Source organism: Manis javanica, chromosome X, assembly GCF_040802235.1.
Source record: "Manis javanica isolate MJ-LG chromosome X, MJ_LKY, whole genome shotgun sequence".
Lineage (NCBI taxonomy): Eukaryota > Metazoa > Chordata > Mammalia > Pholidota > Manidae > Manis > Manis javanica.
This window is the reverse complement of record NC_133174.1, coordinates 6,292,163-6,307,622: the sequence shown is the minus strand read 5'-3', so window position 1 is coordinate 6,307,622 and position 15,460 is coordinate 6,292,163. Positions and strand designations below refer to the sequence as shown.

General features: G+C 43.8%; 1 protein-coding gene across 7 annotated transcripts in view; it reads left to right on the top strand.

Annotated features, from left to right (window-relative positions):
- ARHGAP6 (Rho GTPase activating protein 6) overlaps window positions 1-9,831 on the top strand; it is a 432,000-nt gene extending 422,169 nt beyond the window's left edge. For 6 of the 7 annotated variants that reach the window (XM_037013442.2, XM_073228024.1, XM_017676184.3 and 3 more), the window contains 3 exons: window positions 302-570; window positions 3,226-3,306; window positions 7,835-9,831. In XM_037013442.2, coding sequence (XP_036869337.1) covers window positions 302-570; window positions 3,226-3,306; window positions 7,835-8,511 — 1,027 coding nt within the window. In that variant the 3' untranslated portion in view covers window positions 8,512-9,831. The remainder of the gene's footprint in view (window positions 1-301; window positions 571-3,225; window positions 3,307-7,834) is intronic. The other variant, XM_037013443.2, reaches the window with a different exon arrangement.
- The last annotated feature ends 5,629 nt before the right edge of the window (window positions 9,832-15,460 follow it).

Here is a 15,460-nt window from a genome sequence, read left to right as displayed (position 1 = left end):
TAATCCAACAGGCCTTTCCATCTCCTCTAGATGGAGAATTCAGGGCTCCATGTCCGCTCATCCCCCCACCTTCGCCTTGACATTTCCTGCACCATCTGTTGGGTTTTGCTGCCCTCTGCTGGCCATTTCTGGAAATGCTTTCCCCTTGTTGTAACTGTCTTGGAACATTGTTCTAAAGGTCTTTTTGTTTCAGCCCGTGTCCGTGCATTCACCTCCTGTCACTCGTGTAACGGTTGTATAACCATACCTGGTCACTGGTTGTTAACACGCTCACAGACCTGTAATTGTCTCCTTGTGCCAGAAGCCCTGACATGCTGCCGTCGGAAGGTCCCTTTTCCGTGGGAGGAAGGCACTCATCCACAGACTCCAACAAGGCCTCCAGCGGAGACCTCTCCCCTTATGACAACAGCTCCCCTGTGCTGTCCGAGCGCTCCCTGCTGGCTATGCAAGAGGATGCGGGCCCGGGGGGCTCAGAGAAGCTTTTCAAAGGGCTGGAGCAGGACTTGCTGGTGGGCCACTTGACATCGTCAAAATCCAGGGAGGGTTCTCCTGGACCAAGGCTTGGGAAAGGTAAGTGGAGCCTGGCCGGCACGGGCCAGACCAGTGACTGATTGCATGTGGCATGGTGTGGGTGCGTGGGACCTACTCCTCATCCCTTCCTTGTTTTATGTTTCTGTAATTCAATGAGGTTGTTTGAGCACCTGCTAAACACCTCTAGAAAGAGGAAGGTGGGGCGAGCCATTGTCATCTCAGAGGGGCCCGGCAGACCCAGTTTTCTGGGAAGCCACCTCCCTCCCTGGGAGCCGCTGAAGTTCCCAGCTGACTCTTTGCCCTCCAGCAGCAGGCACTTGATGTGTCCTGGCCAGTGGGTTTGACTGCATATTTGCTGGGCTAAGATGTTATCCCTATTTATTGCTGTTCCTTTTACAAAGAGAACTTACTGAACCTGCTATACAAGACCATAGGGTTCCAAAGAGGTCTCCGTGGGAGATTAATATTTTTTGGCAAAATAAGGATCCCATGTCAAACACACTTGGGAAATGCCAAGTTACCCAAAGCCAATTGTTTCTCTATTGTACGTCTCAGATTCTTGCAAGTGCAAATAAGCACCATGAGTGTCCACAGTGGGAGGAAGGGTATGATTTGTAGCTTTTCCCAAATTTATCTGGCCACCAAATGGCTGGTTCTGTTCTTTCCTTCCACAGAGAAATTCCCAAGGGCCAGGAGTCAGCAGGACACTCTTTAAGTAATAATTAGAAGGCACAGTACAAATTCTTGCTGTTTTATCTTAAATTTATAATTTAATCTGAAGAGCCACACTGAAAGGCCCCTTTCTCTTCTGTGTGTGTGTGTGTGTGTGTGTATGTGTGTAAATCGTAGCATCTTTATTATACAAATATTTGTGCTAAAGATAATTTTAAAAACTTAAGATAAAAACAGTAGTTCAGATTCCCATCAGGCATACAATTATTTTTAAAATGTGAAACTTCATTTTTCCTAGTCCTTGTCCATATATATACATAACTTTATATATTTGCTTTCATAGTATAGCTACATTTGACCTAAGCTGACTTAAAATTATATCAGTAGAATGTGCCATTATGCTAATGTTTTTGTGGCCATGATATATTCCCATTAAAGCAATGTATCATGGATTTTTACCTGTTTTCCTTTCCAGTGTATATAAATGATTTCTAATTTTTGCTCTTTTAGATTAGTGACAGAGTTTCTGTAGGTAATACTATCTGCAACAAAAAAAAAAAGGCGATCTGAAGAGAATTTTGCTACTATGAAAGGCATGGCATATTCGGGTTTCTAAGTACAGATTCTTTGAGATACTGTTAGACAAGTTTACACTAGTGACACTTGATTCTTTCCTCCCAGGGCTAGTGGCTTTGTTTCGCAGGTTTTTATCAAGTAGGCTAAGGCTCGCCTTAGATCTTTCCACCTGCTCACATCTTGGTGAACTCAACAGTGTGGGTCTCAGCTTTGTACCCCAGGGGACATGTGACATTTCTAGACACATTTGTGGGCCTCACAACTTGAGAGGGAGTGCTACTGGCAGCCGGTGGGTGGAGCCCAGGGAGGCCGCTCAACCCACCACATTAGTGCCCAGGATGCCCTACCACGAAGAATGACCTGACCCCAAATGGCAATAGTGCTGAGGCCGAGCAACCCTCCCTAACCTACAACTTTCTCCCTGGAAATAACCTCACCCTGAGGGAACTAGAAGCAAGCAGTGTTAGTATCCAAGGATAAGAGTACTACATTTGGAGTCAATAACCTGCTTGCCACTTTCAACCTATAGGACCTTGAGTGAGTGATTGAGCATTTTGGAGTCCCATGGCTGCCTCCTATGAGAACTAAGAAAGATAGCATGTGAATTTGTAGGGTTTAATTAGCTCACCTATGTAAAGTCCTTAACACAGACCATGGCATGTAATACGGGCTCCATAAGACTTGCTTTGTAACCCTGGGTGCATTTCTTACCTGCTCCTGTGATGTGGTCATAATAACCATTTCTGGAAGCCACTGTGTTCAGCAGTTCATACACATTCTCTCCTGGAATCCTGAGGAGATGGGCCCTTCATTCGTTTCCTATGGCTGCTGTGACAAATGGCCACACACTTAGTGGTTTCAAACAACACACAAATTTATTATTCTAGTTTTGGATGTCAGAAGTCTAAAATGGGTCCAAAGGCCTGTGTTCCTTCTGGAGACTCTAGGGAACAATCTGTTTCCCGGCCTTCCCCAGCTTCTAGAGTCTACCCGCCTCCTTGGGCTCCTGACCTCCTCCCCCATGATTAAAGTCAGTAACGCAGCGGCTCTCCCGCCTGTCTCCCTCTTAGAAGGACACTTCTGATTGCACAGGACCCACCCAGATAATTCAGGATCATTGTCTCATCTCACAATCTCTGACTTAATCGCACCTGCAAAGTCCCTTTTGAATATCACATCTTTATAGGCTCTGGGGATCATGACTCACATCTTTGGAGGAACCCTTATGCTGTCTACCACAACCTTAATGTAGAAAGAGCCTTTTCATAAATTTCTAAATGGAATAAGCCTCCAGAAAGGCAGGTCTGCATGATATTCTGTCTTGTATCCACCACAGTCTTAAATACAGTAGTTTACACAGTAGAGAAGTTATAATATTTGTTTATTGATTTTTGCTCTTCAGTTTTCATTGTGAGTTACATACCTTTCTGATACACTTTTACCTAGATATGTCGGAGGAGCCTTTCAATATCTGGGGAACTTGGCATTCAACATTAAAAAGTGGGTCCAAAGACCCAGGAATGACAGGTAAAATACTATTTTTAAAAGAGTATTTATTGCATTTCCTTTTCAAATTTTTTTTTTGAGAGGGCATCTCTCATATTTATTGATCAAATGGTTGTTAACAACAATAAAATTCTGTATAGGGGACTCTGCTCAATGCACAATCATTAATCCACTCCAAGCCTAATTCTCGTCAGTCTCCAATCTTCTGAAGCATAACGAACAACTTCTTACATGGTGAACGAATTCTTACATAGTGAATAAGTTCTTACATGGTGAACAGTACAAGGGCAGTCATCACACAAACTTTCGGTTTTGATCACACATTATGAACTATAAACAATCAGGTCAAATATGAATATTCATTTGATTTTTATACTTGATTTATATGTGGATCCCACATTTCTCCCTTTATTATTATTATTTTTTTATTTTTAATAAAATGCTGAAGTGGTAGGTGGATGCAAGATAAAGGTAGAAAACATAGTTTAGTGCTGTAAGAGAGCAAATGTAGATGATCAGGTGTGTGCCTGTAGATTACGTGTTAATCCAAGCTAGACAAGGGCATTAAAACATCCACGGATGCAGAAGATTTCTCTCAAAACAGGGGGGGTGAGGTTCTAAGCCTCACCACTGTTGATCCCCAATTTCTCACCTGATGGCCCCCCTGCGACTGTGCCTGTCTTAGGTTGTTCCTCCCTTGAGGAATCTTACCCGTCTCTGGCTAACCAGTCATCTTCCGGGGCCATACAGGGAAATGTAAAGTTGGTAAGTGAGAGAGAAGCCACATTGTTTGAAAAGGTTAGCTTTTTACTTCTTTGCAGATTTATGCCCTGTGGCTTCTATGCCCAGCATTTGTCTTGAGGTATCTTTACCACCTGGAGGAATTATGATACTTGGTAAATTCAATATGAGGCACGAATTCTATTTAAGGGTTGTAATTAGGAAGGAAGAAGAAATGCTATAGAGGTAGCAGACGGAAGAAAACATAAGAGGATTGATTATTTCTTTGACATATATTCTTGTAGAGTAACTTAAGCATGTATAGGTTTTAAACTACTTATTAAATTGTGCACACACATTAACATAATAGGAATACAGTTATATAACCAAAGAAGATCTATAATTACCAGCCATCTCCAGTGAAGCCAAGAAAACCAGTTAGGCACCCTAGGCATTTGTGAAAATTTGTCTATGATATGATGGATATTGTCCAGCTGTACTTGAACAGTCTGAGAGAAATCAGACAAATTAAAACAACCCATTCCTGGGAACTGTTCACATCCCATATGTTCTTTTAACAGTAGATAGTCTGTAGTTGTAAGATTTTGGAGCGCTACAACTTGCACTTCTCCTAATTCTTGGTTGAGTTCCAACAGTGTAGATCCAGTCAAATTTGTTGTTTTACTGAAAGCACAGGCCAGCTTAGATATCTCCTTCTTCATTCCAATGGCAAGTAAGTCCAGGAACCAGTGGGATGGATGCAGCTACAACTGCAGCATCGCCTGGATCTTTGTTGAGGTTTTTTGATGATCATCTTCTGGTATGACTCTTCCAGAGAGTGCTGATGTTGGAAGTTCTTCTTCATATTGTATCTAAGTTCATTTTCTGGGTAGCCAAATTAGGCTTTGATCCTCTGTATAGACACAAACATACCCTTTGCCCACACTTTGATATGCCCTTTATACCATTGTGTAGAACTCATTGGAGGTCACCACACAGGAACTGCTTTTTTTTTTTAATTTTTTAAATTTTTTTTAAGAGAAAGGAATATTATCAGAAAAGTGTACCTCCATAGCTGATCATCTGACACCCTTTAAGTGATCACAATTAAGGATATTTAAAGCATGCATTAATTGTTGATTTATAGTTAGTTTCATCCTATCAAGGAATAATCCCCCTTTTCTTTCTTTTTTTTGTTATCTTTAATCTACACTTACATGAAGAATATTATGTTTACTAGGCTCTCCCCTATACCAGGTCCCCCCTATAAACCACTTTACAGTCACTGTCCATCAGCATAGCAAAATGTTGTAGAATCACTACTTGTCTTCTCTGTGTTATACAGCCCTCCCTCCTTTTCAAATTTTTAAGTTTCATATATTTTTGCCTTACTATTATCACATTACATGCTTGTCAAATATTTGGAAAATGCTGGAAACAGGAAAAAAAAGGATAAAGCTAAACTTAGCCTTTCCACCAAACAACATCAGTTTTTGACTATATTCCATTTCTTTTCCTTTGCAAGAGTTTGTAAACATAGTTACAGTCATTCTGTCTGTGCAAGTGTATGTTAACTTCCATTTTCCAGTTATTTCCCATTATCATTGTTAAGGGCCACATAGTATTCCAGAGTTTCATAGTTTGGGACAACTGAGTAGTTTCCATTTCTTTCTGCAGTTGCTGTAATAAGTATGCTCTTAGGCCTTTTTTATGCACTTTTTCTGTATTTTACATTATTAGTAGATTCACAAAATTTTGGAAAGCAAGCAGTGAATCCAGAATAGGAAAGTGGGTCAAAAATTATGAACCTTTCCAAGAATTCAGAGTTATAGTCACTTCACGTTGAGTGTAGCATACTCTAGCTGCTGCTCTGTAAGTCCTAGATGGAATGGCTTTTCATTGTCCTCTCCATGTCACTTTAATCTCACGGTATTGCAAATTACTGGGTTTGCATTTTTTCTAATTTAAAGATCAAAATGGTGTTGATTGTTTTGATTTGCATTTCTTTCTCACCAGTGTTTTTCCATTTTTTTCTATTGATTTTAGCTAACAATCATACTAAATTAATTTCTATTAATGTAGCTGAATTTCCTCCTACTGGATTGCCATTTATGTCATAGGCTATTTATGAATGCTAGTGTTCAGAAATTGATTCTTATGAACTCTTCCAATAACAAAGATATCAATCCTTTGTCCATGTTGCTTACAACTGATATTATCCCTTGCATTTTTTCCCTCCAGATAGCTGGGATTTTTTTAATGTTTTCTGTAGTCTATCACTTTTTTTGTGTGAATTCTTTCACAAAATTAATGTTTGCTTAAGCATTGGATGGCCAGTCATCTATACACTTCTCTCTTTCATAGTATCTCATTATTTTAACCCTTAATTCTTTAATCCATCTGGAATATATGTTAATATATAGCATGAAGCATATAAATTGCTTTCTTTTATTGTTCAGAAAAAATACAGTCCACTTCTCAGTGCTTCGTAATACCTTCTTTATTACATTTTTAAAGCACAGTGCATTTTTAATTGAATGGCCTCTAATCTGGCTGACTTTAGTACTGATCCATTATCTAACTACATCTCACTATATCCCCTGAACTGCTTCACTGCCTTTTTCCCCAAGGAGAAACTATTCCAAGATGTTCTGCTCTATTTCCCTTCTGCTGTTTCAACTCTAATCTGAGCCTGCATAAATGCTCATCTCTCCCTCTCCCCCAACAATGATCTTGTTCTCTTTCCCTGCCTACTGTTTGGGCAGTGAGAGCACAGGGCAGATGTATAGGAAAAAGGCAGTCTGGGAACAGAGGCCGTAAGAACTCTGAATGTGCTTGTGAAACACATTGCTCTCCCTCCAATTTATGGAGAAAATTTGTATCAGCCAGGGAAGGCTTGCTGCTATAACATACAGCCCCTGAAAGTCAGTGGCTTAACCTATCACAGGTTGATTTCTCCCTCACAACACACTCCTGCATGGATTGTGCAGGGTGAGGAGGGGTGGGAGGTGTGCTCTGTTCCACATAGTCATTCTGGGGCCCAGGTTCCATCTAGCTGATGGCTCCCCCATCCTCAGGCACCTGAGTCTTCCATGGTTTCTCCCTCCTGGGCTAGTAGTTGAGGGAAGGGAGTGAATAGGGAAGAGTAGGTGTGCATTTGGTTTTTTTAATAGACCAGGTCTAGAATGGCTCACATCACATCTCTACACATTTATCGGCCAGACCTCATTTATGTGGCTCTCTTAACTGCAAGGGAGTCTGGGAAATGGCATCCAGGAAGGAAAGGGGAAACTTTGGTGAACAATGAGCTGGTCTTTCCCATAATGGTTGTGGTAGAATATACACAGTGACTGCCATCTTCACTATATTGTGGCACCAAATGGGCACTTCAGAATCAGTTTATTTATTCCGACAGCTTTTATTGATGGATAGAAACATAAAAGCATTGTAATTTGTGTCTTATTTGGATTGCAAACTACACTGAAGTAGAAGGGGACAAATACTTTCTTCACCTTCTAGGTCCAGGAACATTATCATAGCCATGTAGAGGGGGCCTTTCCTGAAATATAAATTAGTGACAAGGACTGTTTAGTTGGACAGCTAACCTGTCAGTCTAGGCATCTGTTTTAGGAGCTGCTACCTGAACTGTGCCAATAATCAAAAAGTCTGTCATTTCTTTCACTAGGCAGTCTTCTACTAGGCGGTGGCAACTAAGAGTGTCCTGTGCATTTTCCATTTTTGAAGTTGGCAGTGGGAAGGAAATAATAGGCCATCCCAAGAGGGATTCTACAAATTAATTCTATTTCTTGCCCTTCTCTCTGACTTTCAGGTTCCTATGGCGACATTTTTGAAAGCAGCTCCCTACGACCAGGGCCATGCTCCCTTTCCCAAGGGAACCTGTCCCCAAATTGGCTTCAGTGGCAGGGGAGTCCCACAGAACTGAATAGTGGTACGCAGGTTGTTCAGAGGACTCAGCCCACGGCCACTGTGGTGCAGCACAGAGCCCACCGTCCTGTGTCCCGCATCTGTAGCCCGCCCCACACCCAGGGCAGTGGCCGGAGGTCTGAGCAGTACTTGACTCTGAGCAGCGCCGAGGACCTCACCAAGAGCGAGCTGGATGTGACCTGGCAGCAGAGCCAAGCCAAGCCTTTGTCCCAGAGACCTCGAGAGAGTGCGAGGCATGACAAGAGGCCTCCTCCTCCTTATCCTGGTCCAGGGAAGCAAGCTTTCGCATCGTCCCACCAGCCCACGGAGCCACCGTTGTGGAGACCTCAGAGGCCAGAAGAAGGCTCCAGAACAGCTTTGGAAGACGGAAGCCAAACAGCTGAGCGAGAGCACCGGGCTGCCCAGCAGAAACTGAGCAGTGCTTACACCAGTCCTGCCAGCGATCAGAACAGTAAGGCCTTGGGCGAGCCCAACTGGCTAGATTGGCAGAGAGAGCGGTGGCAAATCTGGGAGCTCCTGTCGGCCGACAACCCCGATGCCCTCCCGGAGACACTGGTATGAGCCCACCCAAGCTCGTGCCCTCCCGTCCCAAACAGCCTTCTTTCGCTCAGTAGGGGGAAAAGTTGGTGTTGAACAATTGGACCCTCTCTTATTTCTCTTCCTTTACACATCTAAAAAATAACACAGAAGAAGCTCAGTTCACTTAAAGACATAGAGCACTAGTACCCTGGCCACTTAGAATAAAGTTCTGCTGCATAGCCAGCCTTAGGCAAACACAAAAACAAAAACGGATGGCCGTGTCTCATCTGAAACCTATTCCCATTGCCTCTGTGTAAGATAAAACTCTTGCTTTAGTTTTGCTTATTTGTGTTTATGTGACTATAGTTATGACTATTGTATATTCTGTAACAGATTATGTATGATAATCATATATGATATATTCACAGAAAACAAAAGGAACAATTTTTTGTAATCACTTCACTTACACTAAGTAATGAGAGTCTATAGAATGTTCTAGAATATGCACAAGCAGGTTTCTGTGCTTTTGCCATAGCTTTTTATCTGGGGACAGCCCTACCTTCAATGCCTAAGAAAAACACTAACAAAACAAAACAAAACAATATGAGAAGCCATATTTTTATATAGTAGTGAGATACAAAAAAATATAGTTACTGGATGCTTTTTCATATTGAATATTTTAAAGAAAATATTAAATTTGGTATGTTATGGAATATATTTTTAGAATCTGTTTAGAAAGGATTCAGTTAATCAAACAAGAGAAAGGCCGTGCCTAACAAAGAAAGGATAATTAAGAAGTTGTCCTTCCCATTTTAGGTCCAATTCAATTTTATATAGACCATATATAATATATATTTATAATGTATAACTTTTATGTATTTTTCAAAACTACAAACTGGAATCCAACTATAAAGTGTTTAAGAATCTAAATAGAGTATTCAAATTACAGAACATGGTTTTTCCTTTTGCCCCATAATCAGTATTAACCAAATTATCTGCAACGCTTTGAAAAGTAAGTCATGTTGCGAAAAGAACTACAGTTTTGTATTGACATCGTGCCAAAGGCTGAGGAAATGTTTTCTTCGGTAATTTTGTGTGTATTGTATGTAAAATGCTCCTACCTTGTACTTGAGGAGTAATTTGAAGTTTTTCAATTGCAAAACCATATTTGACCAGCAGGTGGCGATTCGCTACAGTATTCTATGAGGTTTTTTTTCACTTCATAAGGGAATGTGTATTATAGAAAAAGAATTTTTTTTTATAAAACATTCTACTCTTAATTTTCATGTTGGCAATGACATTTTCAGTGGTGTTTTTTAAAGTTCTATCCTGTGCTATGATGAATAAAAAGTTAAGGCTTTGTTCCCTGGCATTAAGTCTAATGAATGAATTGGCATGCCCTCCACACATACACCTCACTATCCACAAATCCACGTGTAATAAATAATGGCAGTACTATACCTCTACAGCTAAAGAGCTAGTAAAAAATATCAGACGATTTGGGGACATTGGCCCCGTGACACTGACACCTTTAGAAATTTATAATAATCATTTGTGGCAAGTGAAGGCTGATTGTCATTCAGGTGAAACTCAGTTGTCCATGAGGAAGTGGTTTGCTACAGGATGGCAGCTCAGGATTCCAGACTGCTGGACAGGTGCTGCCTGACACAATCCCTGCAGGTTACATCTGCCCCACAGGCCTCAGGTGCTTAATTGGCTTCAGGGTCAAAATAATGAATGCACAAGTGGTATCTGCTATTTCTTATTGGGTGGGTGATTGGGCTCTGCCATTGGGTCCAGCACTTCGGCCACTGGCTGGACGCCGGGAGGTTTTGCTGGGCAGCCTCCAGTTCTTCTTGGCTGCCCACACACAGCCAAAGGTTGTAAACAAGATCCAGAGCAAACATGACTTGATTGTGGATCACAAATTGCTTTTCTGTGCTACTGACCGACTGTCTTCTACTCCTGCTGACCCTGTTTTCTTGGCTGTGAATTTGACCATGATCTGGCCCATTCTTTCCATTCTGGACTTGACTGCCTGATTTATGGGACCCTCTTCGTCCAGCTGCGTGCCCTAACAGTCCTGTTTTTTAAAACCCCCAGACCAAATGGCCCTGCAGTTGATGTCTGTGTCACAAAAGGTAAGGAAAGTTATGTCACAGAAGGTATGCTCATCAGTAGATCTAGAATAGCCAGTCCAGGAAACAGGGCTCAGAATTTTTTGGAGGGGGGAAGGGGCTCAGAATATTTTTAAGATAATTAAACTGAGTGTGGGTATGTGTGTGTATGTGTGAATCAAACAATATTCTCTCCCTTTCTCTTTGAAAGGTTTAAGCCCAGTGGCCATATCTTTAGCTTAGTGAGTGAAAGCTAGTTTCTTAGATGCCTTTATCACATTGAAAATAAGCCGTTTTAAAATACACACACAAGGCCCAAAGACCTGAGTGGAAATTGAAGTCATTTCTAACACCTTATAAATGATAAAATACCTGACAAGAGAAAAGTAAAACTCAAAACTCTTCCTCAAGTTGGACAAAACCATTGAACAGGCTGCTCAAGTCACTCATTCCTATGAGCAAAAAAATCCTAGAAGCAAGAAAAAGCTACAGTGTGCCACAGATGTCTCCACGTCTCTGAATCCTCAATCGTTTTTGTGTCTCTGGCAGTGGGGCCAGATCGATGACGGCAGAGATGGCCAAATAGGAATTTGTCTCTAAGTAGCTATTAACATATGTTTGTTGTGGGTTTTTGTCCAGAAAAAATGCTCCTACCAATGGAGTTTGTGCAAAATGAGGAAATTTCAAAATAAACCCAGCTTGCTGCTTTTCTTATGCACATTTGAATACACATCTGTTTGGCAGAGAAACAACATTGGGATTAGAGGTAAGGAGATGTCAGAACAAAGTCCAGGCCTGTGGCGTATGTCGTCAGATAAGTAAACTGCAGGAGGCGGACTCCACAGACCTGAGAAGGAAGGAAAGGACTGAAGAAGAGTCACCCAGAAATTGAAACAGGACCTCTCAGCTGGACAGAATTTTAAAACAGGACTAAATCAGTAGCAAATCTTCTTCAAGTGAAGAAAATACAAACCAAAGGAAAACTCCAGTAAAGGCTGGAATCCTTCAGCATAACCAAGGTGATGGACAGCATCTCGGAGATGCTGAGCTGCAGGCAGTGGTCTGTGGGCATGGACCCCTTGACTGGCATGGCCTGCAGTTCACCAAGGTACAAGCAGTACCAGCCGCAACGGAAGGCCCCTAGGAGGTTGCAGAAGAGTCAGAAGATTCTCGAAATTCAATTCCGTCAACATCTGTTCAGTCTAGAGTGACCAACGTATCCCACTTTGCCTGGGACATCTCGAGATTAGTAATAAAAGCCCGGCGTGCCAGAGCACAGGCCATGCTATTAGCTGGCAGGAGGCGACAGGTGGGATGGGGTACAAAGTGCTCTACCTTGGCACCTCTCAAAGAGGGCCACAGATAAGATACAGGACACCCAGCTCAATTGTCAGATAAACAATGGATTGTGTTTTAGCCTAAGTATGTCCCAAGAAATGCCTGAGAGGTACTAGAAAAAGGCTTCTTGTCCCAGGTTCCGCACCAGACATAACTTACATTGAAAAGGACTTCGCTGTTTATCTGACATTCAAATCAATCTGAGCATCTATTTGCTAAATCTGGCAACCTCAATATCCAGCCTTGATATACCACTCGGTCCTCGACAGCTTGCCTGATGTCTGGACTGAATCTCCCATGGTGCCTGGACAGTTCTGAAGAGCCAGCGGCATGCCTCACCGTCCGCGGGCAGTCACCTTCCCTCCAGACAGCTCCCCGTCCTGGGCATCTCCCCTGTAGCCTCCCCAGGATCCGAGCCTGGCTGATGCTGTCGCATGTCCCCCCTCACTGGCCTTCCAGCTCCTAACCCCACTCCACGCCACCGCCGGCCATGGTTCCAAAGACACATCTTGTCCTAGGCACGGCCCTGCTTAAGAGCCACCAGTACCTCCTCCTGCTCTGGCCAGAGGACAAAGTCCACCCTCCTCCAGGATAGCATCGAAGAACCCCCAATCCAGTCTCAACTTCCCTCTGCCTCCCGCCTCTCCCCACCCCATGCCCCTACTTGGGCCGCCATTCTCGCACACAGGACCCACCTCTGCCCTTCTGTTCGAGGTCCTTGAATGCTCTTCCATGCTTTCCCAATTCAATTGATTTGCCACCGCTGTGGAGGGAGGATGCCATTCTCCTCCAGGCCCGCTCCAGCTGCCCGCAGCACAGGTGCTGCCCCACCTTCTGGTGGCGCCCACCTTGGCCAGCTTGCAGGCAGGTCCTTGGGGTCCCCGGACTGGCGACATGGAGCGTTTTACTGCAGGGAGCAGGCCAACTTCCTTGGAGCACACCCAACATCCCATGGGGACCCTTTCTCTGCCTCCCTTCACCTCAGAAATCCTATCCCAGGATTTCACAAAGCGGGGAATCAGGGTGTCAGGCCCCTCCATGGCACTGGTGGGAAGTGCAGTCTCCAGGCTCAGTCCTGGCACATTTGTGGGCACCAGGCACCTGAATCTCAAACCAGTTCTCAAGTCACCCCAATGCCACTCATGGTCTAGCACCCCTGTGCCAGCCAATCAGCTTTGCAGGTGGGACAGGGGAGGCAAAATGTATATTTCTAGGCTCCCTGGTTGGTGCTCAATAAATAATGGTTGAAAAAACAATGGCATTTTAAAGAAATGAAAGGGTCAAAGAAAGCAGGTTTGACTCCTGGCTTAATAACACCTTCGAGGGTTAAGTGAGAAAATACCTAGAGTAGCGCCAGCCATACAACAAACATTCAACAAATGGTAGTGCGGTTGGTGTCCCATGTGAGGTCATTTTAGAAAAAATAAATTGGGACCCTCCGCTGCAAAGTGCAGGTACCATTAACTTCTATGAACAACATCTGAGTGTTCTACTCATTGATTCATTTAACCTCCACAAGCCGTGGACAGGAACCCTGACTAGTCTCATTTTCCTGAGGGCACAAATAACTCAGAGTGACATCCACTGCCACAAGGTGGCAGAACCAGGATTTGGTGGCAGGCCATCCGACAGTGCCAACCTGCCATCTGGGTAATTCGGGCTGGAGTGAACAAAGCTCTGTGGTTTCAGAGCCCTGGGTTCCTCTCTCGAAGGCAAGAGTCTCAGCTGGACCTTCCCCAGGGGAGGATCTCCCGCCTCTGGGATGATGAATGAATGAAAAGGAGGACAGACTTTCTGATGTCCCCGAGAGGACAAAACAGTTTCTTGTTTTCATACCAATGAGATGCCCACATTTGCTCAGAGGTTGTAGGCGTGGAAAAAACCTCTCCCCCAGCCCTCTGAAGTTCATTACCTGGGGCCTGTGAATTAACAGTCAAAAGACAGCTTAACAGGAGAAAACGGTTTATTTCATGGGCACAGTGGGTGCCGATAAAAGAAGTAGCTGGCTCCTTAAATGGTTAAAGGTTTACATATCTAACTTAGAGAAAAGGGAGGAGGGGAGAAACCACTTCTCTGAGAAAAACAAACAGGTTTGTTTAAGAATGACAAATGTGTTTTTAGGAGAACGACGGAGATAAGAAAGTTTGTGAAAATGCCATCTATTCAGGTATCAGTGGTTTTTCCATCTCCTTCGGGACCATGACCCTTCACCCAGAGAGGGGATTTATGGTGGTTTCATATCCCAGGAGTTTCTGCTTTTAGTCAGATAAGGGAAGTTCCAAGGAGGCTTTTTTTCTGCATCTGTTGAATCTCAAATGTCTTCAGCTTAAAATAGTCCTTATGCCCACTCTGGGGTTCCAAGGGGGTCTCCACAAGGGGACAATAAATTAGAGAAGGAGTTAGAAACACACTTCTTCCTGCAGCAAAGAAATACGGTCAGAGCCTCCACATCGAATCATTTTACTTGGTCCAAGATCAAGGGTCTGGGGCCAAAATCTGCGTGGGAAAATCGATCATGAGAGAAGAACGAGGGCTGACGAGCCACCTGGCTTTTTCCCTCCCCCTCTGGACCCTTTGCCCAGGGCCAGCTGGGCATCTTACCCTCCCTCTCACCTCCCACCAAGAGATTTCTATCAGCTGTTTGCCCCATCAGGGGGTGGGGAGAATGCACGTGGCCAGGAGCACGTCTCAGCTTGGCCAAAGGGCCAAGACTTGCTAGGGACCAAGTCAGTGTCCGTCTGCTCTGTTGCTGCTGAGCAGTGTGCAAAGCAACGCTGTGGAGCAATTCAGCAGTGGCTGAGCTGAGCTCGACCCTCTCGGTGAGGTTTGTTATAACCATTCTGCAAATGTGAACCTTGAATTGTGTCCACCAGAAATATGTTAAGTCCTAAGTGCAGCACCTGTGACTGTGACCTTGCTTGCAAACGATTAAGTTATGATGATGTCATCATGGTGGGCCCTAATCCAGTATGACTGGTGCTCCAATAAAAAGGGGAAATTTGGACTGGAGACAGACATGCACCAGGGAGGATGCCATGTGAGGTTTGGAATTCTGCTTCCACCAGCCAGGGAACCATCAGAAGCAAAGAGGCCTGGAGGAGACACGTCTTAGTGCCTTTGAGGGAACATGGGTGGCTCCATCTACGCTCTGATCTTACTTGTAGCTTCCAGAACTGTGGGAGAATAAATTTCTATTGTTTAAACCACTCACTTTGGGAAACTTTGTTATGCCCTAGCAAACTGGTAAAGTGAGGTGAAGTAACAGAGACTACCCAGACCGCCTCTCCAGCTCAAGGGAGTAGCCACCCTGAAGACGGTTCCCTTTTGAGACCGTGATCCCCAGCGAAGCAGCATAGGGAGTAAGAGGGGTTTTCTGTGGCCCTGCTGGGAGCCATCATCTTCACCTCCGTTATCTTGCCCCATTGTTATCTCCTACAGAAGTCATGTGAAGAGAGAACTCCCAGAGGAACGGTTTTCATTATTCACACAAAAGAGAGGTGGCATTATGCAGCCCAGCAGGAAGAACGGAGGGGAGT